This window comes from Aotus nancymaae, unplaced genomic scaffold, assembly GCF_030222135.1.
Source record: "Aotus nancymaae isolate 86718 unplaced genomic scaffold, 86718_ANA_hifiasm-v0.15.2.pri h1tg000006l, whole genome shotgun sequence".
Taxonomy (NCBI): Eukaryota; Metazoa; Chordata; class Mammalia; order Primates; family Aotidae; genus Aotus; species Aotus nancymaae.
This window is the reverse complement of record NW_026988417.1, coordinates 37,939,395-37,964,710: the sequence shown is the minus strand read 5'-3', so window position 1 is coordinate 37,964,710 and position 25,316 is coordinate 37,939,395. Positions and strand designations below refer to the sequence as shown.

At 37.2% G+C, this 25,316-nt stretch overlaps 1 protein-coding gene and 1 long non-coding RNA gene across 9 annotated transcripts in view; one reads left to right on the top strand and one right to left on the bottom strand.

The window, feature by feature from the left end:
• Positions 1-16,611, top strand: part of LOC135270641 (uncharacterized) — a 66,113-nt gene extending 49,502 nt beyond the window's left edge. For all 3 annotated transcript variants that reach the window (XR_010338775.1, XR_010338773.1, XR_010338774.1), the window contains one exon: positions 12,789-16,611. This is a non-coding gene — a long non-coding RNA (uncharacterized LOC135270641). The remainder of the gene's footprint in view (positions 1-12,788) is intronic.
• The window catches only part of KLHL5 (kelch like family member 5), a 92,624-nt gene continuing 68,030 nt past the window's right edge, over positions 723-25,316 (bottom strand). For all 6 annotated transcript variants that reach the window (XM_064366413.1, XM_064366400.1, XM_012474952.3 and 3 more), the window contains 5 exons: positions 24,256-24,480; positions 18,768-18,930; positions 12,810-13,022; positions 10,669-10,840; positions 723-5,621 (listed from right to left, as the gene is read on the bottom strand). In XM_064366413.1, coding sequence (XP_064222483.1) covers positions 5,565-5,621; positions 10,669-10,840; positions 12,810-13,022; positions 18,768-18,930; positions 24,256-24,480 — 830 coding nt within the window. In that variant the 3' untranslated portion in view covers positions 723-5,564. The remainder of the gene's footprint in view (positions 5,622-10,668; positions 10,841-12,809; positions 13,023-18,767; positions 18,931-24,255; positions 24,481-25,316) is intronic.

Genomic DNA, 25,316 nt, shown 5'->3' with positions numbered 1-25,316 from the left:
ACATTTTCAACATTTTGGTGCCTTGATGTCAGCAAGGGTTGCATAGTAACTCAGTAACTTTTGACACATATTCATTCCGGTGATGTATAGAAATTCTAGTTACTTATATTAAATACATTCTTGGTAAAGAAGGCTGGTACCATATGCCAGCTTTAGATAATAGGGCCATCTAATGACTTCTGAATTCCACAGATAAAGAGTTTTGGCTCCGGATGGTCCTCTTGATGGCCACCAGGCAATCTTTGCTGTCCTCAAACCTATGTGAAAATATCTCAATTAAATATAGTTGTTTACTGTTCACAAAGAAATATGGTCAAATGGAACCAGCTTGAGCCTGGGCAAAGATCCAGGGCACTATATTTGCTTCCCAAACTTCCCTGGTTTTGCTCTCTAGATTGGTACCTCATTAGCCCAAATAATTACCCAGGGCTAGGGGAAAATGAGGGTGGCAGTGAAGTCTAGTGATGATGCCAAAACCCACATCAGTCAATACAGCATTTCTTCAAGAGGCTTGGAAGATGTTCAGCCCCAAGAGAAGATACAATACTCTCCTGTGCCTTAGGAATGAGGACAGAGGCTTTGATGGAAGAGTTGGTGCATTCTTGTAAGTTCTTTAAGAGTCAGAAAGATGAAAATGCCAAAAGAGGCCTATAATTTTTTATGGCATTTGATTTTTACTCCAGTTAAAAAATAAAATTATTACATGAGAATTTATTATCTCGTCACAGTAAAATTAAATATCATTTTATTGAATATTTGCTTTTCAGTAAGAGTTATCAACAATTCCAAATATCACAGAGTTTATCAAAAGATACCTACTTCAACTTTTAGAAAACATTTATGGAATGCCTGTCATGTACCAGGCGTTGGGGAAGTTCCCCGTTAACTTTCCCCATGGCTGTCATTGTTTCTCACTCCCTTCTTAGGTTAAAATGGAGATTTAAGAGCCTTTCTGTCAGATTTTTAGAAATTCATGTATTTCCAAATTATACTAAAAAAATTCTCTTCCGAATGCATATAAATCCAGAGTTTTGATCCTAGTGATGTGTACAGAATGCTATTGTTAGGACATTTAAGTATCATAACATAATGTAACTAATAAAGCTTTTAAAAAAATTATGGCAAAAAAAAATTACAGCAAAGTGTATGTAAAATTTACCATTAGTGACATTGAGTACCTTCACCATATTGTGCAATTATCCCCAGTAAGTAGTTCCAGAACATTTCCATCACCCTAAAAGGAAACTCCTTACTCATTAGCAGTCACACCCTACTCCTCCTTTCTCTCAGCCTCTTACAACTATTTATCTGCTTTCTGTCTCCATGGATTTGCCTATTTTGGCTATTTCATATAAATGCACTCATGCAATACATTGCCTTTTGTATCTGCCTTCTTTCACTTGGCAAAATGTGCTCAAGGCCATCCATGTTTTAGCATGTATCAGTACCTCATTTCTCTTTATGGCTGAATATTCTATTGTACAGTGTATGGATACCACAGTTTGTTTGTTCATTCATCAGCTGAGGGCCATTTGGGTTGTTTCCACTTTTTTGGGTGTTGTGTCTAGAGCTGTGATGAACATTTGTGTGAAAGTTTTTGCTTGAACACCTGTTTTCAGATCTTTTCAGTATATGCCCAGGAGTGGACTTGCTGGATCATATGGTAATTCTGTGTTTAACTTATTGAGGAACTGCCAAAACTGTTTTCCACAGTGGCTACACCATTTAACATTCCCATCAACAATGAATGAAGATTTTCAATTTCTCCACATCCTCTCTAACATTATTTTCTTTTCACTATTTTTTTTTTCTACAGGTTTAGATCCTAGGTCTATTTTCTTTCTTTAAAATTATAATCATTCTAATGGGTGTGAAGTGGTATCTTCTTGTGGTATTGATTTGCATAATGACTAATGGCATTGAGCATCTTTCCATGTGCTTGTTGGCCATTTGTCTATCTTCATTAGAGAACTAGTTATTTAAGTTCTTTGCCCATTTTAAAATTGGGTTGTGTTTTTGTTGTTGAGCATAGGAGTTCCTTATATATTCTAGATATTAGTTCCTTACCAGATATATAAGATTTACAGATATTTTCTCCCATTCTGTGGGTTGTCTTTTCACTTTCTTTATAGTATCCCTTGATATGTAGAAGCTTTTAATTTTTATGAAGTCCAATATGTCTTTTTTTTTTTTTGGCTGGTGTTGCTTGTGCTTTTAGTATCTGAGAAACCATTGCCAAATCCAAGGTCTTAAAGATTTATGCCTATATTTTCTTCTCAGTTTTACGGTTTTAGCTCTTACATTTAGGTCTTTGATGTGTTTTGAACTAATTTTTATACATGGTGTGAAGGGTCCAACCTCATTCTTTTGCATATGAATATTCACTTATTTTAGCACTATTAGTTGAAGACACTATTCTTTCTTCACTGAGTGGTCTTGGAACCCTTGCCAAAAATCAGTAGTGTATTGACATAATTTATTTCTGAACTTTCCATTTTACTCTCTTGGTTTATGAATTTCATACCAGCACAATGTTTTGATTGAAGTAGCTTTGCAGTAAATTTTGAAATTGCAAAATGTGACTCCTTCACCTTTATTCTTGTTCAAGATTGTTTTGAATAGGCTCGAGTACCTTCAGTAACTTGCAATCTCATATAAATTTTAGGGTCAGCTTTTCGGTTTCTATAAAAGGGTCACTGGAATTTGAATGGGAATTGTATTGAATCTATAGACTAACTTGGGAGTAATGCCATCTTAATAATGTTGAGTCTTCCATTTATTTATATCTTAATTTTTTTCAGCAACGTTTTATACTTTTCAGTGCCCAAGTCTTATACTTTCATGGTCAAATTTATTCCTAAGTATTTTATTCTTTTTCATGTTATTATAAATGCAATTGTTTTAATTTCCTCTCAGATTTTTCTTAGACTTTTGTGTTGATCTTGCATCCTGCAACATTGCCAAATTTTTAAAATCAGCTGTAGTCATTCCGTGGATTCTTTAGGATTTTTAATATATAGGACCACATTTTCTGCAAATGTAGTTTCACTTCTTCCTGTTTGTGATTCATTTTATTTCTTTTTCTTGCATAATTGCTGTGGCTAGGACTTAATAGTACAATGTTGAATAGCAGTGGGGAAAACAGGCATTTTCATGATATTAGGGGAAAAGCTTTCAATGTTTTGCTATTATGTTGTTAGCTGTGGGTTTTTATGAATGCCTTTATCAGGTTAAGAAAGTTTCCTTTTCTTCCTAGTTTGTGGAGTGTTTTCACCATGAAAGGGTGTTGGATTTTGTCAAATGCTTTTTCTTATCAATTGAGATGATTCTGTTTTTTCCCCAGCATTCTACTAATACACTCTATTACATCGATTGATGTTTGTATGTAGAACCATCCCTGTATTTCTTCGATATATCTCACTTGGTCATGGTGTATGATCATTTTAATAAGCTGTTGGATTTGGCTTGCTAGTATTTTGAAGTTTTTTGCATCTATATTCATAAGGGATATTGGTCTATAGTTTCCTTGTGAGCTCTTTGTCTGGCTTTGGTGTTAAGGTAATGCTGGCCTTATAGAATGGGTTACAAAGTGCTCCTTTCTGTTCCATTTTTTGGGAGAGTTCGAGAAGGATTAGTGTTAATTCTTCTCTATATGTTTGGTATAGTTTGCCAGTAAACCCGTTTAGTGCCAGACTTTTCTTGCTGGGAGATTTTTGATATTACTGGTTCAATCTTTTTACCTGTTATAGGTCTGTTTGGATTTTTTATTTCCTTTTGAGCCAGTTTTGGCAATTGGTATGTTTCTAGGAACTTGTCCATTTCATCTAGGTCATCTAATTTGTTGGCAATAATGCTTGTTTTTATGAATTTGTTTATAGTTAAGTTGCCTAAAATACCATGCAATTCATCTAATATGTATAAAACTTGAAATGTATTATATCGCACCTACTTTTCTAAAGCAAAATATCTAAAATTCTATAAGAGATTTAAACAGAAATTTTCCCTAAATACTAAGGAACCAAAATGTTCTGATTGATTGTTACTGGTAAATTTTATTACTAAAGAGCATAAGCCCTCTTTTTTAAAATTAAAATAAATAATTCTTCACATAAAATGAAATCTTTCTTTTTCTACCAAGTGGCAGGAATAGTAAGAGTGAAAACTGCTGAGTGAGACTGCTGTGTATAAATCCGTGCTCTGCCACTTACTTGCAATATATAACCTTGGGGCTAACTTCTCTGTATCCCAATTTCCTTAGCTATAAAAAGGGAATAATAGAACTACCTCATAAGGTTGTTGTGAGGATTAAATGCATTGATGCATACAAAAACCTTGATTCCTAGTTCACAATGAACAATGAATAATTATAAGCAAGTATTATTTTCCATAAGGTCATTAATTGGGGTTAAAATAAAAAGCATCTTGGACATCTCAATGACTTATATCTCACAGGATTTATCACAAAATGTTACTGCCCAGTGCATTTTTGCAAACAATAACAATTCACTGAGAGTAATAACATTCACATATGTAATTAGAGTTTACAAATGTACAAAACTTGGGGTAACAAACACTTTAAACTTATTTTTTAGACATTCAGTAAGCCCATTCTCCCCCCAAACTGTTTGATTACAAAGAAGCACAATGGGTTAACTGTGGCAAAACATTAGAAATAAGGCAGCGGAGGCAGATACAGACTTGAAAACATAAGAATATCCCAATAATTTTGTCAATATCAAAAGACAAAATCAAGAGATCTTTTATAATATAAAACAAATTCATATAATTAAATGCTAATTAGGTGAAAGAATATTATAGGGTATATAACATTTTCTCTACGTAAGTTTGCATATCTTAAATTTAATGCAAAACATGTTTCAACTTCAACTTAATATCGTAACATGTAGTGGTGAGTCTAGATGTAATGGAATGAATAGTTAAATAGACTTCAAAGATCCTATCAAGTTTTTATTTGGTTATTGTTGCTTTAAGTCTTTAATGCATTTATTTACTGGACTAAGCCAATTTTAGAAACAAAATCCACAACCAACATGCATATAATGCAGATTTTTCTGAAAAAACTAAATAGTGTTATCTTTAGTATATCATTAAAATAGTGGTTGTGGTTAAACAAACAAGCAAACTACTGTAACTCATGTATGATAAACTTACAAAAAGTAACATTGTAGTAGTTTCATCTGGTGTGTGTTCACTGTAAGAAAATAAATCTGGATGTGAGTAAGATGTGCTTGACTGAATAAATGAAATCCCCAGTTAGTACTGGGTTATGTTCCAGAGCAGTGCATTTGTCCTCACATATTACATCAGGAATGTGTGTTCACAATCCACCAGCTGCAGGTTTTAATTTACTAAGAAATGAAAGGAATTAATCCTGGTCCATCCACTCCTTCCTCTCTCGTTTTACTATCTTCACTTTGAGATCAGGCACTTTGTGCCCAGGATTGTGACAATGCACATTTACTAAAAATGCATCCATTAATATAATAATTGTACTAAATGAATAAAGGAAGACGGTGTCTTCATGTAGAAAACACAGCACTGAATTATAATTTTACAGTCACAACACAAGCTCCAGCTCTTCCTAGGCACAGTGGAGCAACCTAAAAAAGAAACAGAGATATTTATTGGGTTTGTAAGTTAAAATGTCAGCACTACTAAGCCAGTTGTGAAATACTGAAACGGTCTGTACTTGTTGGCAAAGGCTTGCTGCTCTGGCCCCTGCTGTATCAGAGCTGTTTTTGGCCTGGTCCCCTTCCCAAGAACCACTCTCCATGGCAAAGCTGCATAGACTAAGTTGTTCTTGGTATATCATGATTGTGTAGCATTCACTCTTCTTTAAGGGTGATTTTTAAAAACAGCTCAAGAATTAATCTACATGAAACACTCTATTTTAGCCAAAATGATGCACAGTATGGATATAAAGAATGCTGAACACTTAACAGTAACTCTGTGACTAATATGGAGAAAAGATGAAGTGTTATCTAGAGAGGTCCTCTAACAGTCATGCTATCTCAGATAGTACACAAATACTCTGACTGCCTGGGGATCTGCTTATTCTAGAAGAACTAGTAACCTCACATTTTTTGACTACCTTTTATGTGCATGGCTAAAAAGTCTAAACCCATTCTACTACTTTTTAGCAGACTAAATAAATAATAAATGCTACCCATCTAACTCCCTGAGGAGTGGAAACAAACTCAGTGAATGAGCTCTGCTACAGTGAGATACAGGTAGGGGGAGGGTTGCTAGGGGAAGGGATATAATCTTAATTTATGGATAAAGAACAATTCTTAAATCATCTCTTTTTTAAACAACAGGAACTCTAGACACTGGGTAATTCACAGTGGAAATAAGAGTGTGGACAAAAATAGTTTTTGAAGAATTACTCTGAGCACAGTAATTCTATTCATTTGACCCAAGAGAGTTAAAATGTTACCATGGATTGGGGGTGAATAATGCAAAGTACTAAGAAAGTTTGCTTTGTACTTATAAATGTTAAGGTATGTACTAAAATATTTTTGTTAAATGCCAAAATGACTTCCTAATCAGTTTGACCCCCTAGACCAATGAGTAAATTTTAAAAACAGGTGAGACTTCAGTTGTAAGAGAATTCCCAGTAGTTGTCCATCTGAATCAGTTGTTTTGATCACTGTAAGTCTCTTGGAACAATCAAATAACCTATTTTAAAACCATATCTATTTATAGCATTATAGAACTGACCTCAAAAATCATTCAAATCAAAATGTCAGTTTGTAATTAGTAGCTTTTCTCAAATCACCCAAGACATTTAGTGTCTACATTGTGAATAGTTGACACTGTCATGACAACCAGCTGGAAAGTGTAGCTTAGAGAATTTTTTAAATACAGTGCAATCACCTCTTGCTTTGAGGTAAGGCTGGTAATGAGGTGGGTGGTAGTTTAGAACTTTGTCATCTCGTTTTAGTGCCTATACAAATGTCCATCTGTCAGAACACTGAAAGGAAAACTTCAAAATTTTTTTGTTTGGCTTTTTTTTTTTTTTTTTTTGAGACAGTCTTCCTCTGTCACCCAGGCTGGAGTGCAGTGGCCCCATCTCAGCTCACTGCAACCTTCGCCTCCTGGGTTCAAGCAATTCTCTTGCCTCAGCCTCCTGAGTAGCTGGGACTACTGGCCCACGCCACCATACCTGGCTAATTTTTGTATTTTAGTAGATACAGGGTTTCACCATACTGCTCAGGCTGGTCTCAAACTCCTGAGCCTGGGCAATTCACCTGCTTTGGCCTCCCAAAGTGCTGGGATTATAGGCATGAGCCACTATGCCTGGCTCAGGAAAACTTATTGTTCAGATACTATGATAATGAGTTCACATTTTTTAGGTGCTTTAACATAGTAATACAGCTGGCTTGCAAGCAAAATAGCTATGTGGACAGAGATTATCAATTTTGATACAGGGTGATTTAGCATAAAGTATTAATTATAAATGATAACAAGTCTCAGATAACTGGCTGATAGGGCTTAAATCATATATATAACTGGACTTAAATACATGTAAGGAAAAGAGATTCTTCTCTTTTTGGGCTCCTTGGATGTCATTCACAATTATTTTTGCCACAGTGGGAAGCTGATACTAGGTAATCATTGAATTTCTAATGAAATCTTATAGCTCTCACTCTAGCTCTCAATCTTATCCCTTCCTCCCCTCCACCAAGTGATCTCACTTAAGAAATAAGATCAAGCCCACACAATCTGAGTCCTTTTTCTCTATCCTCTTCACTTAAAAATCTCCTGTACCTTTCTGCACTGAAATTCTCATCTTTTCCCAAGCCTTGGAGGGTAAGATCTTCCTTTTAGTCTGATGAGTGGTCTTTTTTTTTTTTTTTTTTGAGACGGAGTTTTGCTCCTGTTGCCCAGGCTGGAGTGCAATGGCATGATCTTGGCTTACTGCGATCTCCGCCTCCCAGGTTCAAGCAATTCTCTTGCTTCAGGCTCCCGAGTAGCTGGGATTACAGATGCACACCACAACACCCAGCTAATTTTTGTATTTTTAGTAGAGATGGGGTTTCACCATGTTAGCCAAACTTATCTCGAACTCCTGACCTGAGGGTGATCTGCCCGCCTTAGCCTCCCAAAGTGCTGGGATTACAGGCATGAGCCACTGTGCCTGGCCCCTGGTCTTTGCTCTTAATTCTGTTTCCTGCCCTTTTCTAAGAAAGATGCTCTTCAGTTTCACTTTCTTTCTTGTATCTGAAATCTCTCTCTATCCTCTTGTCATCTCTATTGTGGGAAAAAAAATACTTGGCTTCAATTCTAATTCCACCATTTATTTGCTATGTGGCCTTGGGTCAGCTGTTTAACCTCTGTGACAGATTCCTTATCCTGTACAGTGGGAAAATACCAGAACTCAACTTTATATGGTTATTGAAGTTTAAATTCTGTAACGTAAAGTGCTTACAACAGAGCCTGGTCTGTAAGATGAGCTCAATAAATACTTTCTATCATCATCATTTAAAAACACTGCATGACTCTCTAGCTCCTACACTCTGTTCTTCTACTTTTTTATTTTTTTATTTTTTGGAGATGGAGTCTCACTGTGTCACCCAGGCTGGAGTGCAGTGGTGTGATCTTGGCTCACTGTAACCTCTGCCTCCCGGGTTCGAGCGATTCTCGTGCCTCAGCCTCCAAGTAGCTGGGACTACAGGAGCACTACTTTTTGTATTTTTAGTAGAGACAGGGTTTTACCATGTCGGTCAAGCTGGTCTCCTAACTTCTGGCCTCAGGAGATCCTCCCACCTCGGCCTTCCAAACTGCTGGGATTACAGGCATGAGCCACTGTGCATGGCCTCTTCTGTTTACTTTTTAAACTGTGTGCTAGCTTCTGCTTCTATAAGATTCTCTGAGGGCCCCACAACTTTACAAATGATAAATCTTCATTCTTTGTTACACTGTTGGAACTCCTACTCCTCCCTTTAGATGCTCTACTCCATTGTCTTCTGAGAACTTCTCTTATCATTCCTTTCCTGTGTTCTTCAGGGACCACACCTCCCAATTCAACCCAATGAGTGTGTATATAAAGAAAGATCAACAGGACTTGGCAAACTCTTGAATCCACCTACATTGAATGCTTCAAGCCTTGCAACTGAAGCAATCCTCTAAATATTTTTATTTATCCATCTCTCACTTCCCCTGCCCCATCCCAACCTACACGACCCCAACTGCGTCATTCTCTTGGTTGAAAGTTTCTGCTGGTTTCTTGTTACCAAACTCTTTAGCTTGGCCTTCACACATCCTCATTCTTTTAAAAAATTATTATTATATAATTGGAGACAGGGTCTTTCTCTGTCGTCCAGGCTGGAGTGCAGTGTTATGACCATGGCTTACTTCAGCCTCAACTCCTGGGCTCAAGCTATCTTCCCGCCTCAGCCTCCTGAGTAGATGGGACTACAGGTGCATGCCACTATACCTTGCTAATTTTTCAAATTTTTTTGCAGAGACAGCATCTCACTTTGTCACCCATGCTGGTCTGGATTCCTGGCCTCAAGTGTCCTCCTACCTTAGCCTCACAGATTGGGGTCATTCTGACCCCAATCTTCCCCTCCAATAAGCACTCTTTCTCCTCTCAAGCGTAGATCCTTAAAACCAGCCATCTTCAGTACGTCTTACAGAATTCTGCTTTGGCTGCTTTGGTGACATTTCTTTCACGTTTTCTCACAATTTCTTCTTTCCAATCTTTTTGAATTGGATCAGTTCACTAAGGCTTAGTTTAAATCCCACTTCTTTCTCACTAAAGCTTTCCCCATAACCACTTTCTCTCTCTTATTTCCTATGTCACTTACTGCCTGTACCATGGGACACTAAATACCCACTGCCTTGTGTGGTGGGTTCTCCCCTTGCACATGTAGAGCTTACATACCCAAGACCTTAGGTTACATGACAGTGGGGCTTCTCAGAAGTTCTGTTTTCTTGACAATACTTACCATTGGTCCTTGTATACAAGAAAACCTTGCCTTAGTTAAACATTTATTGTCTTTTATGTATCAAGGACTGAATTGGGTGTTACAAGCACAAATTCCTGATTCTGTTCTTGGTGATGATAAAAGCAAAGATATCAAAAGATCATTCTTAGATGTGCTAGACCCTCCCAGAAATACACAAGGGTAAAATTCCTTCTGTCAGATCAAGGTTGTCAGATCAGGTTTCTTACTTAGTATAATTTAGGGTTGCCATCTTTATTAGGTTATCAGGACTTTAATCTGCTCCCAAATATCAATGGCTTAAGTATTTAAAAATCACTGCTCATGCATGGACAAGTTGTTCAGAGTTTTCTGACTACTATCCCTGTTTTTATTTTCCAGTCTCCCCTCCCATTGTTACAACCCTCCTGTAGTCCTATCAGCTTTAATCAGGCTAGAATACTTCATCATGCAAGTGGGTAGCAGATCGTTAATAATTTCTCTGAGTATTAACTTACCTCTCAAAGGTAATTGTGGATTTTAATTATGTTATAAAATTAAACATTGCCTCTTTTTCTCATCTTTAATCAAGAAGTGATTGTCCTATTTATGCCATATATTTTAGAATTGGACAAGATTGAGGGGATCTGTTTTACCAAAAAAAAAATGTTTCAATAAAAAGAGAGTCAGCGTGATAAAGAACCATGAAATGGCATACCTGGGTCCACTCATTTGTCTGGGGATCATAAGCCTCCACGGTATTAAGGTATGCCTGTCCATCATATCCCCCCACAGCATATAACTTATCGCCAAGTAAACAGACCCCCACTGCATCTCTGCTGATGCTCATTGATGCTACTGCAGTCCACATGTCTGTTTTGGGATCATATCTGAAAGAAAATTTTAGAACCGGAGCTGACATTATTCTTAAAATATTTTATGTAAAATGTTTTGTTCTTCAGGTCTATCTTCTGACGTATTATCTACTATGTAAATCAAATACATTTGAACATATTTTAGAGAAGAATATCAACTCTTCTGAAAACTTTAACTTACAGTATTATATTAATAGATCCACTTAACAGATGTAGAACACTTAAAAGGAGCTAGTATCAATACTGAAAGCTGCTTTCAGACCTTTGATTACCGACTGAAAATGTGGGGAAATCAATGCATTAAGCTCTCTGTAAGATGACTTACAGCCTCAATCATTGTAGCTGTCCATTTTTGGGCTTTCTTTTCCTTTCATGAGATGTCTTAACTAGAATTGCCCAAAGTTGTATAGCTAAGAGCAGATACATCATGCTAAGATGACTGATACTGCTCCCAATATCTGTTCTATCAATGAACAGCTTTCCACTGAGTGTAGTAAGACAGCCAGTCCATAATTAATGGGGCAAAGTATATAAACAGTTCCACATTCCTTTCCTGGGCAAGAGGAAACGAGCATAGGTCTGAACTGTTTTCCCCTCAATATAAGTGAAATGCAGTTGTAACTTTCCTGCTTTCTTAAACAACACTAACCAAGTCTGCTTATTATTATACAGAAAGCACTTTTTATGGTTTGGATGTGGTTCATCCCACCAAAACTCATGCTGAAATTTAATTGCCAATGTAATAGTGTTGGGAGGTGGGGCCTTTAAGAGGTGATTAGGTTGATAAGATGGATTAATGTTTTTCTCCTTGGTTACTTCTTGTGTGAATGGATTAGTTCCTGTGATAGCAGGATGTGTAAGTGAAGTTGCTTTGCATGTTTGAATCCTAACTTTCCCTTCCAGTTCTCCAACATGTTATCACACAGCACAGGGCCCCCACTAGAAGCAGCCAGATGCAGCCACCCAATCTTGAATTTCCCAGCTTGGAAAACTGTGGGCTAAAGAAACATCTTTTCTTTATAAATTACTTAGTCCTGGGTATTCTGTTATAGCAATGGGAAACAGACTAAGATGGTGCTCATTATCATCACCAAACTTTGATTTCCTTTTTATCTTCTTATGGTCACTTGATCACATCCAATACACACACACACTCACACACACACTCTCTCTCTCTTTCTCTCTCTCTCACTCTATCACACATGGGCACTCATTAACTTCCTATTTTTCTTTATGATCCGAAGCCCTTAACAATGCTTTAAGGGGTCTACATAGTCTGCACACCCCCCCCACCCATTCCACCTCCTTTCCTGCCACTCTCTCCCCATCACTCTTTGCTCTCCAGCCACAATGGCTGTCTTTCAGTTTCTTGTATGAACAATATTTCTTTCTGCTTTTAAGTGTTCCGACAAACTCCTATTGATTGTACCTCCTAAATCCATTCAATTCTCTCTATTCCTTGCACTAGACAAAACATAATAAATGGGAACCTGACCTAACATCCAATCTTCCACTGCTATTTGGCTCTCTACTTGGTGCCATACTTGAGTTTTGTGAGGCTAGTTTGGAGGACTTAAGTTTGTAGGCCTTATTACTAGCTTTTTATTTTATTATATCAAAAGGCACTATCCTTTTCTCTTTTTACTTAGCCTACAGCCTAAGAAATGTCTCTATCCTTTTCTCTTTTTACTTAGCCTACAGCCCTTAAGTCATTCTGCCTAAAATTCATCAAGCTCCTCCTCTTATTAGATCCAGTATCCCGTATAAAATAAAACTGCCTTGCCTGTAGTGCATGCTCAATAAAAACTTATTTTTCTGAAAGTATTAGTTCTTGTGAGAGCAGGCTGTTATAAAGTGAAGTTGCTTTGCATTTGTGAATGCTGACTTTCCCTTCCAGTTCTCCAGCATGTTCTCCAAATATACATAAGTACCGGAGACTTATATATGTATTTTTTGTTCCTAGTTTTCCTTCACAGGAAATTACCTCTCCACACAGTCTGAGAGTCTGGAAGTCAAGTTGGATGCCGGAGCGTCATGCCCCCCTATAGCATACAGCAGTCCGTTCCAGGTCGTCACTCCTACGCCACCTCTCCTTTTTGACATCTGTGCACACAGTGTCCACTTATTAGTATGAGGATCAAAACATTCTACTGATTTCAGACAAGAACTTCCATCACGACCACCAACTGCATAAAGTCTGTAAAAAGAATAAATGAAATGATAAATAAGATTGTGCTATTATGCTTAGAACAAAGAGGCTATTCTTACGTTATTTCATTGAATTTAAGGTGCCATCAGTTATAAAACACACTGTTAATATGTGTGCTATTAAAGAAGATATGCTATGTGTTTACTCACATATGTATGTATCATATATCACTGTATATATATGAAAAGGAAAACAAACTGCACGTGAAGGCAATGACAACTATTTCACCACCGCCATCTCTTTGACAAGTCACCATTGATTGTAATATGCACTGAAATTCTAGGGACGTTAAAATGTGTGTCTTAGAATAGACAAAATATGGTGTATAAATAAACCATAGTTTACTTTTTTTTTTTTTGAGATGGAGTCTTGCACTGTCACCCAGGCTGTAGCGTAGTGGCGCGATCTCGGCTCACTGCAGTCTCTGCCTCCTAGGTTTAAGCAATTCTCCTGCCTCTCTACAGGTATGCACCACCACGCCCAGCTAATTTTTTTTTTCATTTTTGTAGAGATGGGGTTTCACCATGTTGGCCAGGAGGGTCTTGATCTCCTGACCTCGTGATCCACCTGCCTTGGCCTCCCAAAGTGCTGGGATTATAGGCATGAGCCACTGTGCCCAGCCCGCTTTTCTTAAATAGTTAAGACTTTATTATCAACGAAAGAAACGAATCTTCTCTGAGCACCTACAATAGGCTAGAGACTTTACATGTACTAATTTAATCATCACAGTGATATTATGAGAAACTGTTTGAATCCCTGTTTCATAGTAAAGAAACAAGGGTTCATGGAGAGTAAGAGACTTGCACAGAGTCACCCAGTAAGAAGCAGAATCAGGACACAGAGTTTTAGTAATGAACAGTTGGACAGTCAACACAGTCAGGTAGAATATTCTTGTAATATTGAAATAGGAGAATAAAAGTATAGCTTGACACAATGGCATAAAAAGTAACATTTGTTACATGTGAATAATGACCCTTCATTAATTTAAATTACTGCAGAAAAGGATCATGTGAATGACCTAAATGTTACCTAGTAGATCAATTTAAATTTATTATCAATCAATATACTGCACTAATTTGAAATAGTCTATTATTCTGAACCTAAAACATTTGTAAAATATTTTAAATATTTGAACACAGTATTCCTTGTTAAGCAAAAATCCTTTTGTATTTGCTATTTATTTGGGAAGCTCTCTATAAATATTTTTCTACTAGTTTTTTAAAAGTAAATTTACTTTGTTACTCATCGAAAAGATCATACACTTTGAATTTACAGATGCTTTAGTTAATATTTAACTATTTTGATCATTTCCCAAGAAACAATATTTTAACTATCCCAAATTTCTGCCCATTAAAACTCCAGGTATTTATATTTGGGTAAATCTACATACTTAAACACAGATTTCATAATTAAGGTATGCCACTATGTTACTCAAACTGTTTCTTAAATAATAGATGACCATATCTTAAACAGTAACTTATGGTTGTAGCAATATCTCGTTCTAAACTTAAACTGTATTAATAGTATGAGAATGGAAATTTATTTGAAACTTATCTATTAAAATTTATCTTAAGACTTATCTGTTAAAAACTTTTATCTATTAGTAACTTATTTATGTTCTAGTTCTTAGTATTATTCTTATCTTCAGCTAATACTTGGTAGAAGAGTTATCTAAATATGGATCACAAAAGATGAGAAGGCTTCAACAATTAGGGAATATCAATAATTTAAAATAATTTGCACATGCATATGTGTGTGCGCATGTGTGCACATCCATAGACACGCACACACAACAGGCTTTAAAGCATCTTACCCTCTTGAACAGTAGATTCTTTGGTCTTTACTGTGAAGAATGGTATAATACAATGATTAAGAGCATGAAGTCTGGAACCAGACTCTCTGGGTTTGAATTCTGGTTCTACCACTTACTAGTTGTGACTATGGACAAGTTATTTAACCTCCATCTGAATTTAATCATCTATAAACCCTACTTCATAGGATTATTGATAATTAAATTTAAAGTACTTTGAACACTGCCTAGTACATGATAATCATGGTATAAACATTTACAGAGAAAAATTAATTCTGTCTCTGTGTTCTTCTAGAAAATAGCACTTACAGGAGATTGTAAGTGTACAATGTTTATATTCAGCTAATATTAAGGGTTAAAATCAATTGGTAACACTTCCTAAAGAATCATTATCTCAAGCAAGGATTTTTAAGTTTTGTTCTAAGAATAGGATTCTGTGAAGAAATTGAGGGAGTGTAAAAAATGGCTCATTTGAATTTCAAATTTTAAAAATTATTTTTAATATTCAAATATCACCTGGCTCAATTAAATGCCATGTGAGACTCAGAACTCATGTCTCTTCCCCACGATAGAGTCTATTACAATAAAAAGAGAAATATTATGTCAATCTGTGAAAGTATTGTACTACCTATATATATTTAGTAATAAGATTTAGGTCTTGCCTGACTTTTAAAATTATGATAAAAAATGCAAGTAGGCTGGGCACGGTTGTTCGCACCTGTAATCCCAGCACATGGGGAGGCCAAGATGAGAGAATTACTTGGGATCAGGTGTTCGAGACCAACCTGGGCAGCATAGTGAGATCCTATCTCTAAAAAAGAAATTTTTTTTTAATTAGCCAGGCATGGTGGTGCATGCCTGTAGTCCTAGCTACTCTGGTGGCTGAGTTGTGAGGATAGCTTGAGCCTGGGAGGGAGGTTGAGGCTGCAGTGAGCTGTGATTGTGTCACTGTACTCAAGCCTAGGCAACAGAGCTAGACCTTGTCTCCAAAGTAAAAGGAATCCAAGTAGTTGGCAGATATTGCTTGAGATTCAACTTAGAAAAAAAAATTACTACTACTTTCAAACTATTTGGGCAATTTAACTGAAGAATTTCCTGAAATTCCAATTAAATTGCTCCAGCAGTTAAAATAATTGTTACCATTTCAGCCTCTTCTTTGTGAATCAAGATTTTCTTCATATTGGACAATCAAGACAACACACAGAAATAAGCTGAGTGTTCTTTAAAATGTATTCTGTTCTTCAGCACTTACTCTTCTTCACAGATTTTTATAATAAGTAAATATGATAATCTTGAATTTGTAATACATTTTAAATAAGTTTAAAATAAACTTGAACTTCCATTTGCCTTTTAAATATTGCGGTATTTTTAAGATTTCATTTGAGAGATTCAACTGCTAAAAATATTTGCCAGCCAGTGGCTTAAAGGTAGCCTGAGCAATTGGAAATCTAAATAAGGCTTCTTTCTGTCAAAAATGGTAGGAAGAAAAGTTTTAACACTTTAAAAATTTTAAGATTTGGGAGGCCAAGGTAGACTGATCACTTGAGGTCAAGAGTTCGAGACCAGCCTGGCTGACATGGCGAAACTCCATCTCTACTAAAAATACAAAAATCAGCTGGGAGTAATGGTGGGTGCCTATAATCCCAGCTACTTGGGAGGCTGACACAGGAGAACTGCTTGAACCCAGGAGGTGGAGGCTGCAGTGAGCTGAGATTGCCCACTGCCCTCTAGCCTCAGAGATAGAGTGAGACTCCATCTTAAAAAAGAAAAAAAGAAATTTTAAATAAGTTAAAATAGGCCGGGCATAGTGGCTCACGCCTGTAATCCCAGCACTTTGGGAGATCTGAGGTGGGCAGATAACCTGAAGTCAGGAGTTCGACACCGGCCTGGCCAATGTCGTGAAACCCCATCTCTTCCAGAAATTAGTTCAGCATGGTGGCGCATACCTGTAGTCTCAGCTACTTGAAAGGCTGAAGCAGGAGAGTTGCTTGAACCCAGGAGGCGGAGGAGGCTGCAGTGAGCCAAGATTGTGCCACTGCACTCTAGCCTGGGTGACAGAGCCAGACTCTGTCTCAAAATAAATAAATGAATAAATAAATTAATAAATTAAAATAACAAAACCCACAAAGATCAAGGCTCTTCATTTTACAGAATAAAAAAATTGAGGCTAAGAGAAATGATTTGTTCTAAATCACAAAGCAATGATAAGAGAAGATATATCATTGGTTTTCTTTCATTCAACTGCATACTTTCTACTTATTCCAGATTCTTTAGATGTACTATACTTTCAAAATCAAATACTTTTTTTTTTTTGAGATGGAGCCTGGGCTCCAGCCTGGGCTCTTGTTGCCCAGGCTGGAGTGCAATGGCGCTATCTTAGCTTACTGCAACCTCTGCCTCCTGGGTTCAAGCGATTCTCTTGCCTCAGCCTCCTGAGTAGCTGGGATTACAGGCATGCACCACCATGCCCAGTTAATTTTGTATTACGGGGTTTCTCTATGTTGGTTGGGCTGGTCTTGAACTCCCGACCTTAGGTGATCCACCCACCTAGGCCTCCCAAAGTGTTGGGATTACAGGTGTGAGCCACCGCACCCTGCTTCAAAATCAAATTTCTTAATAGTAGATTAGAGATCCTTAGCTTCTGATATGATTAATTAGGTTGTCTCTGAATTATATTCAGTTATACTTCAGGTGGGTTAAGGACTGAAATATTTTTCATTACAGGGTAAGAAAAGGTAAGAAAGTAAGATATTTCTATGCTTAGAAGTCTAAGCTACTGTAGTCTGGAAAACAGGTTTAGAGAAGGCAGTTTTTTTTTTTTTTTTAATCTTCTATTAGAAATAAGAGCTAAGAAATATGCTACTGAACAAAAATTAACACAATGAATCAATCCCAAAGGTTTAAGCCAAAGGGTCAAAACCGAGAAGATACTGTTTCGTTTTCTTTTTTTCTTTAATGGGGCTGACTCTTATCAAAGAGTTTAGAAAGATACGTAATGATGAATTTTGAAGTGATTTCTTTAGCTAAAATAAACGAGGGGAGGTGATTTCCATCTATCTTATCATATGTAATAGTGCTAAAAAAAACTATCAAAAAGTAGAACACAACTGATAGGTCCTGAAGAAACGTGATCTTAGGTCCTAAAATAGAAAAAAATTTCACTTTTTAAAAATTTTTCTTGTAATCAATAACACAATTCTATAAATAATTTTAATTCTATTTTAATCTTGATTCATTTCTTTTTCTGGAAACAATGATAAAGCATTCTAAATGTGGAAAAGGTACCCAACAAATAACTTTTCTTTAACAACCACAGACGGCTTTATTTTAAGGAAGAAGAAAGGACTGAAAAAAGGTATCTATTTACTCTCTGAATAACTGAGAGCTATTAGTGACATCTCTACCTATGTATGTTTATTCAGAGCAGACAAGAGGCAAGGGAGCACCTCTTTATAAATCCATTCTAGTTTTCACCAGTTTTCCAAGGTAAGAAAGAAAAGAGGTAAAAGTAAAGATAAATCAGTAGAAAAGATGGAATGAATTTTTATAGAAACAGACTATACTACTTTTAAAATACCATATATACTTTTAAACATAATATATAATATACTTTTAAAGTATATTAAATAAAATATTTTAAAGCTATACCAGATTTTTACTGTACAACTTATTAATATTGAACATTAATATACAATGTAAAATGTATTCACTTAACTAGAAATATATAGTATCTACACATTAAACTGAAAGCCTAACTTAACACTGAACTATTTATATTTACAATTATTATAGAAAGAGGCATTCATTGTCTTAAAAGTTTCTTCAAATCACAAAGTATTCATGTATATCTTTAAATTAGAAATGATATAGCTTAATAAATGTAATGCATTGCATTTTAAATGGAACTTTAAATACTTCCTTACTTTCCACTTAGTACTGCCACACCTACTGTACTCCTAGGGGTAGACATGGTGGCAACAAAATTCCACTGGCGAGCCTGAGGGTCCCATCTTTCCACTGTGTTCAGATAGCTCCAGCCATCATGTCCTCCTACGGCATACATGGGACCTTCCAGTACAGCCACACCTATAAGGAGACACAACGACTTCATATTGGCTGCTGTCTTAAAAATCATATTTTAATTGAAGTATAAGTACAATAAGCCTTAAACATACAAATTGAACTGAGTAAACATGTACGATGTAGACATATGTCCTCCTCATTGTTCTTAGTAGGTGGATGGGGTTGAAATAGCACTGTAGTTCTGGTATTAAAAAGTTCTAGAGACTAGCCGGGTGCAGTGGTTCACATCTGTAATCTCAGTGCTTTTGGAGTCTGAGGAGCAAGGATCATTTGAGGTCAGGAGTTAGAGACCAGCCTGGCCAACATGGTGAAACCCTGTCTCTACTAAAAATATAAAAACTAGTCAGGCATGGTGGCAGGTGCCTGTAATCCCAGCTACTTGGGAGGCTGAAGCAGGAGGACTGCTTGAGCCCTGGAAGTGGAGGTTGCAGTGAGCCAAGATCGTGCCACTGCACTCCAAACTGGGCAACAGAGTGAGACACTGTCTCAAAAAAAAAAAAAAGTTCTAGAGGCTGGGCATGGTGGAAGGATCTCTTGTGAGATCAGCTGGGCAACACAGCAAGATTGGCATCTCTACAAAATTTTTTTAAAAAAAATTAACCAGGCATGGTGGCATCAACTGTAGTCCTAGCTAAGGTGAGAGGATCCCCTGAACTCAAGAGTTTCAGGTTGCACTGAGCTATAATCATTCCTCCAGCCTGGATGACAGAGTAAGACCCTGTCTCTTAAAAAAATTAAGTTTTAGAGGCAATATTTTTAAGTACAACAGTGAAAAATTATTTTAAAACTGTACCAGATGCATACATTCCTACTAATTAAGCCATTTTTCAATAATTTGGATTTAAGATATATTTGGAAAAGTATTTTTATACCTTCCCCCCATTAATTCAAATTCATGAGATTTTACTGTAGTTAGATTTGATAGCATAATCTATTGATATAACTCATCAGCAGGGAGCTGAGCTAGATTCATTTGTCAATTTATTCAACAAATAAAGTACTAGACACTCAATAGAATATAAGAGATAAGGGCTGTGCCCTCATAAATCTTATAGTCAGGAAACAGACATAAAATATATTTCAGGTAATAAGTGCTAATTTAAAAAGTGGTGCAGAGTAAAAGGATAGAGAGAGTCAGGGAAGACCTTTCTGATAAGGTAACTTTTTTTTTTCTTTTGAGATGGAGTCTCACTCTGTCACCCAGGCTGGAGTGCAGTGGCACAACGTTGGCTCACTGCAACCTCTGCCTCCCGGGTTCAAGTGATTCTCCTGCCTCAGCCTCCCGAGTAGCTGGGAATACAGGTGCGCGCCACCACGCCCAGCTAATTTTTGTATTTTTAGTAGAGATGGGGTTTCACCATGTTGGCCTGGATGGTCTCAATCTCCTGAGCTTGTGAGCCGCCTGCCTTGGTCTCCCAAAGTGCTGGGATTACAGGCGTGAGCCACCATGCCAGGCCTATCAGGTAACATTTAAGCAGGAATGTGAATGAAGTTGGGAAACCAGACTTGGAGATAACTAGGGGAAGAGAAGATGAGGTAGAGGAAATGGCACGGCATGTGCAAAGGTTCTGAGGTATGCTCACTGTGTCTGAGGGACAGCAAGGTGGCCAGTCTGGCCAGGCAGGGTGAGTAAGGGGGAAAATGTAAGAGGTAAGGGAGAGTGTGGAGCCAGATCATGAAGGGCAGTCAGAGACTGCAGAAAAGGATTCTGATCTTACCTCTTACAAGGACTTTGGATCTCATTCTGATTGAGATGGAGAATGGTCTCCATGATGGCTTTGAGGTAGAGGGATTTAAGGAGAGGTGCGACATGATCATGGCCAGGTGAGATAAAATATGTGTCACTTGGGGGCCAAAAGAACCCGTGTATTACAGATATATTTTAATTTGTGAAATCACAGCCAGATAAGAAAAATGCTCATCATTCATGCATGACCCAAATCAACATATTATTTCACTCATTTGTTACATATTGTGCCCTACCAGTACTAGCTTTTGGAGATTTATGTGTATGTGTGTATACACATATAAACACACATATATGTGTATATATGTATACATGTTATTTATATGTATATATGTGCATATATACATTCTATATGTGTATATATGTATCTATAAACCAAAATACACATATTAAAATATACATACATAATATATACACATACTGCATACATGTTTATGATATATATGTATCTCTAACTTTACATGTATACATATATATGTAATATGTAATACATCAAAGAGCTGGCAGAAAACTTAAGGGGTTTACCTAATTCAACACATTAAAAAATGGCTTTGAAAAGAAATTTTAAGCTGGGTGTGGTGGCTCACAACTGTAATTTTAGCACTTTGAGAGGCTGAGGCAGGCAGATTGCTTGAGCCCAGGAGTTTGAGACCAGCCTGGGCAGCATGGTGAAATCCTGTCTCCACTAAAAATACAAAAATTAGCTAGCTGTGATGGCCCATGCCTGTAGTCCCAACTACTAGAGAGGCTGAGGTGGGAAGATTGCTTAAGCCCAGTAGGTAGAGGTTGCAGTGAACCAAGAACGTGCTACTGCACTCCAGCCTAGGTGACAAAGCAAGAACCTGTCCCCGCCAACAAAAAAAAATTTAGCAGAAATCCTTTTCTGAATGATATTTTCATATAATTACCACATAAAAAGCGATAAAAGGAATGTTTCTTAAATAAAAGTTTGTTTTAGACTGGGCACAGTAGCTCACATCTATAATCCCAGCACTTTGGGAGGCCGAGGTGGGTGGATCACGAGGTCAAGAGAGTGAGACCATCCTGGCCAACATGGTGAAACCCCATCTCTACTAAAAATATAAAAATTAGCTGGGCATGATGGCATGTGCCTGTAGTGCCAGCTACTTGGAAGGCAGAGGTTGCAGTAAGCTGAGATTGTGCCACTGCACTCCAGCCTGGTGACAGAACAAGACTCTGTCTCAAAAAAAAAAAAAAAAAAAAGGTTTATTTTATAAGCTCAAATTTATAAGTTATTTAATTGTAAAGTATTTTAATAAAAACATTGCTGTTTTGAATGACACAAAAATTTTAAATTAGGGCTTAAAGAAGACAGTTTTGAGCTATGTGATCATTTTCCTTTCAACTTGCTACAGTTCAATAAAGTCTTTTGTATGGCACCTGGAACTAATGACAGTATTCCATGCACAATGTCACTTGCACAAAATAGCTGGACCATGAGCAACCGCATTCTATGCACTATATTCATAAGAATTTACCCTGTGTTAGAATTACATTTTCTTCCCCATGGTAGGGGAGGGGGAAGCATGAAGTTGAATTACTCTACCCTGGATTTTATGGTCAACCCAAATTTCTAAGTCTCATTCATGCTTAACTTATATTTTCCCAGTCTGTGCCTATATAATAGTTGATTTTATGGACTCGAGTAATGTTTTACACTTTACTTTGTTAAATTTCATATAGTTACTTTTAAGCTCTTTCTCTCAGTGTCTTTGCCTTAACCTTCTGGTTTTATTTCCTTATCAAACTTCAAACTTAAGATGATCTTTCATTGAGAACTAATTACAACTAGTGGAAACCCATGCCTCTTTGATCTTTTACTGTACCCACCACATTTCAATCTTCATCCCTAGGGAGTTTTCATTACTGTCTATTGTTATTTGGGGGAAGCTTCTACTCTGGTGATCAGTATTTATAAATTGAGTATTGTACAAACTATACTATCTATATTCAACTATACCTTCACTGCTATTGATCCATATTTTGTGTGTGTGTGTGTGTGAGAGAGAGAGAGAGAGAGAGAGAGATAGATCTATTGCCCAGGCTGGAGTGCAATGGCACAATCACAGCTCATTGCAGCCTTGACCTTCCAGGTTCAAATGATTCTCCCTCCTCAGCCTTCTGAATATCTGGGACTACAGGCCCAAGCCACCTAACTTTTTAATTAAAAAAATAAAAATTCCCAGTCAATTTTTAAGTTTTTTGTAAAGCCTGTTTCTTTCTATGGTGCCCAGGATGATCCTCAACTCCTAGGCTCAAGCAATCCTCCTGCACTGGCCTCCCAAATTGCTGGGATTATAGGCGTAAGCCACTGCATCCGGCCTCATCTTTTATGACAACCTATCAAATTCTTTATTGAAACCATCTGAAACCTTTTCCAAACTGTAATATGTTGACAACATGGCCAAAAATTCTTCCTTCCCTGAGTTCATGCCTTTTTGCAATGTGACTCTGTTGTTTTGCCCATCATGTGGAGAAGTCTATTTCTCCATTCTTTGAATTGATGCTTGCCCATGTGACTTGTTTGGGCGATGGGACATTAGCAAACATAATGCAAGCAAAAGCTTGAAAAGCATTTGGGCATTAGGGCTGCCTTCTCTTGCTGCTTTGAAATCCTTTGACTACCACCATGTGAAAGAAGCCTGGGCCAGCCTGCTGAATGATTAGGGCATGTGGCCTGGTTGCCTCTGTTATCCATGCTGACAACCTGCCTACTACTAGACATCCTAGATCATCCAGCAAGCTTGCCAGTCCAGCAGAGATTCATGAAAACTCAGCAGAGATCATTTAAGGCAGCAGCTCAGACCAGAAGAACCTCCCAGCTAACCCACAGATCCATGAGCTAAAAAAAAATTGTAATTTTAAGCCTCAAAGTTTAAAAATGGTTTGTTATGCAGCAAAAGCTGGGTGATACATACACATTTGAAGCCCTAACTTTATTCCTACTTCCTTCACTGTCATCAAACTATTTCACTGAGAAGAGAGACATCCCTAAATTCTCTTTTATGCATCATAGAATGAGCTGTCAGTTCGTTAAAGATAGCATCTTCTTCATCTTTGTATACCCCAGAACAAAGAGCATGGCACATGCACGTGCTAATCAATTGTCTTCCCAGTGAATTATTGAATACAAGAATAAAAAGTCTCTATCATTACACTCTCTGTACCACCTAAAAATTTTTCTGGGTTTTTAAACTCATTTCTGCTTAAAAACTAGGGGATACATATGAAAAACAATAATGCTAAAGATTTTTAAATAAGAATTTCGATTAGGTTAGATAACACTAATTGTGAACACAGACCACATATGTAAAAAGGTGGCCTTTCAGACCATTATGCTATGTTAAAATCCTTAGAGATCTATGTTTTCACCTGCACTAGCTGCTGCCACATGTATATAACTGCTTGTGCTTTGAAGATAATGGAGTATGTGAGGCATGCTTGGAGCCTGCTGCCGACTCAGCGGCTGCCACACTGGTCTTTTGCCTGGTACAGAATGTAAACGTGCTATGGGAGTCCGCTATGTGATATTTTGAGTGAACCTGCATAGTTATACTTACCAAGGCCATGTCTATGTGTGGACATCGGTGGCATCACACTCCAAGTTTTTGTTTTGGGGTTGTAGCACTCTACAGTATTCAAAGTCTTCAGCCCGTCTCTTCCTCCAACCACATACAGTTTGTCATCTAGCACCGCAACACCGAACTGCAGCCTCCTCCCATTCATATTTGCTACTGGAGTCCACATATTTGTACGGAGATCATACTTTTCAATGCTTGTTGCTCCTTCATAGTAATATATAGAAGTTATGTAAATAAAAATTATACTATGATTTATAATTTTATGAAATTACATATATAAAAATTTTATTACCATTGAAAATAATTTGATTATATTTCATGAAGGTCCTGCATGATCTAGTCTCTGCCTAAATCTATGACCTCATCTCCTACTATTCTCCAGGGCATGCACCAGGCCCCAGTAAGAAAAGGTCAAATAGACAAGGATTACCCGTCAAAGGAGGGTGAGAACCAACACCCACCACATGTGGGAAAAAAAGCAGCGGAGTTAAGTGTCATGGAAGCCAAAGGAAAAAAGTTCATAGCAGTAGGTCTGCTAACGGTATCCTACTGAGAGGATCCAATAAGATGAAGACTAAGAAGTATTATTGGATTTAGCTACATGGAGGTCATTGACGACTTCAGGGGGAGGTTCCTTATTCAGTGGCTGAGATATGACTGGGAGGTAAGGAAACACAGACCGTGAGTGTAGAAGATTATTCTGAGAAGTCTGGCTATCAAGGGAGAGAGAGAGAAATTCCTAGAAGAGTTGAAGAAGGTTTTGTTTTGTTTTTAAAATTGGAAAACTCATAGTTTGATTAAATGTGAATGAAAAGGACCTAGTTGAGAGGAAAGCAGGTGAAAATACAGGAGATGAAAGGGATCACAATGAACATAATGAACAATGAGGTTCCTGGGGAGGTAGGAAAGCACAGTACCTGGGGCATAGGCAGAGGGGTTAGCTTTCATAGGAGGAGGGGAACATACTCTATTGCAATAAGCAAGGACAGGGGTAAGTACAGATGAGGTACTTTGGGAACTATAAGGGTAGGGAGTTCAGG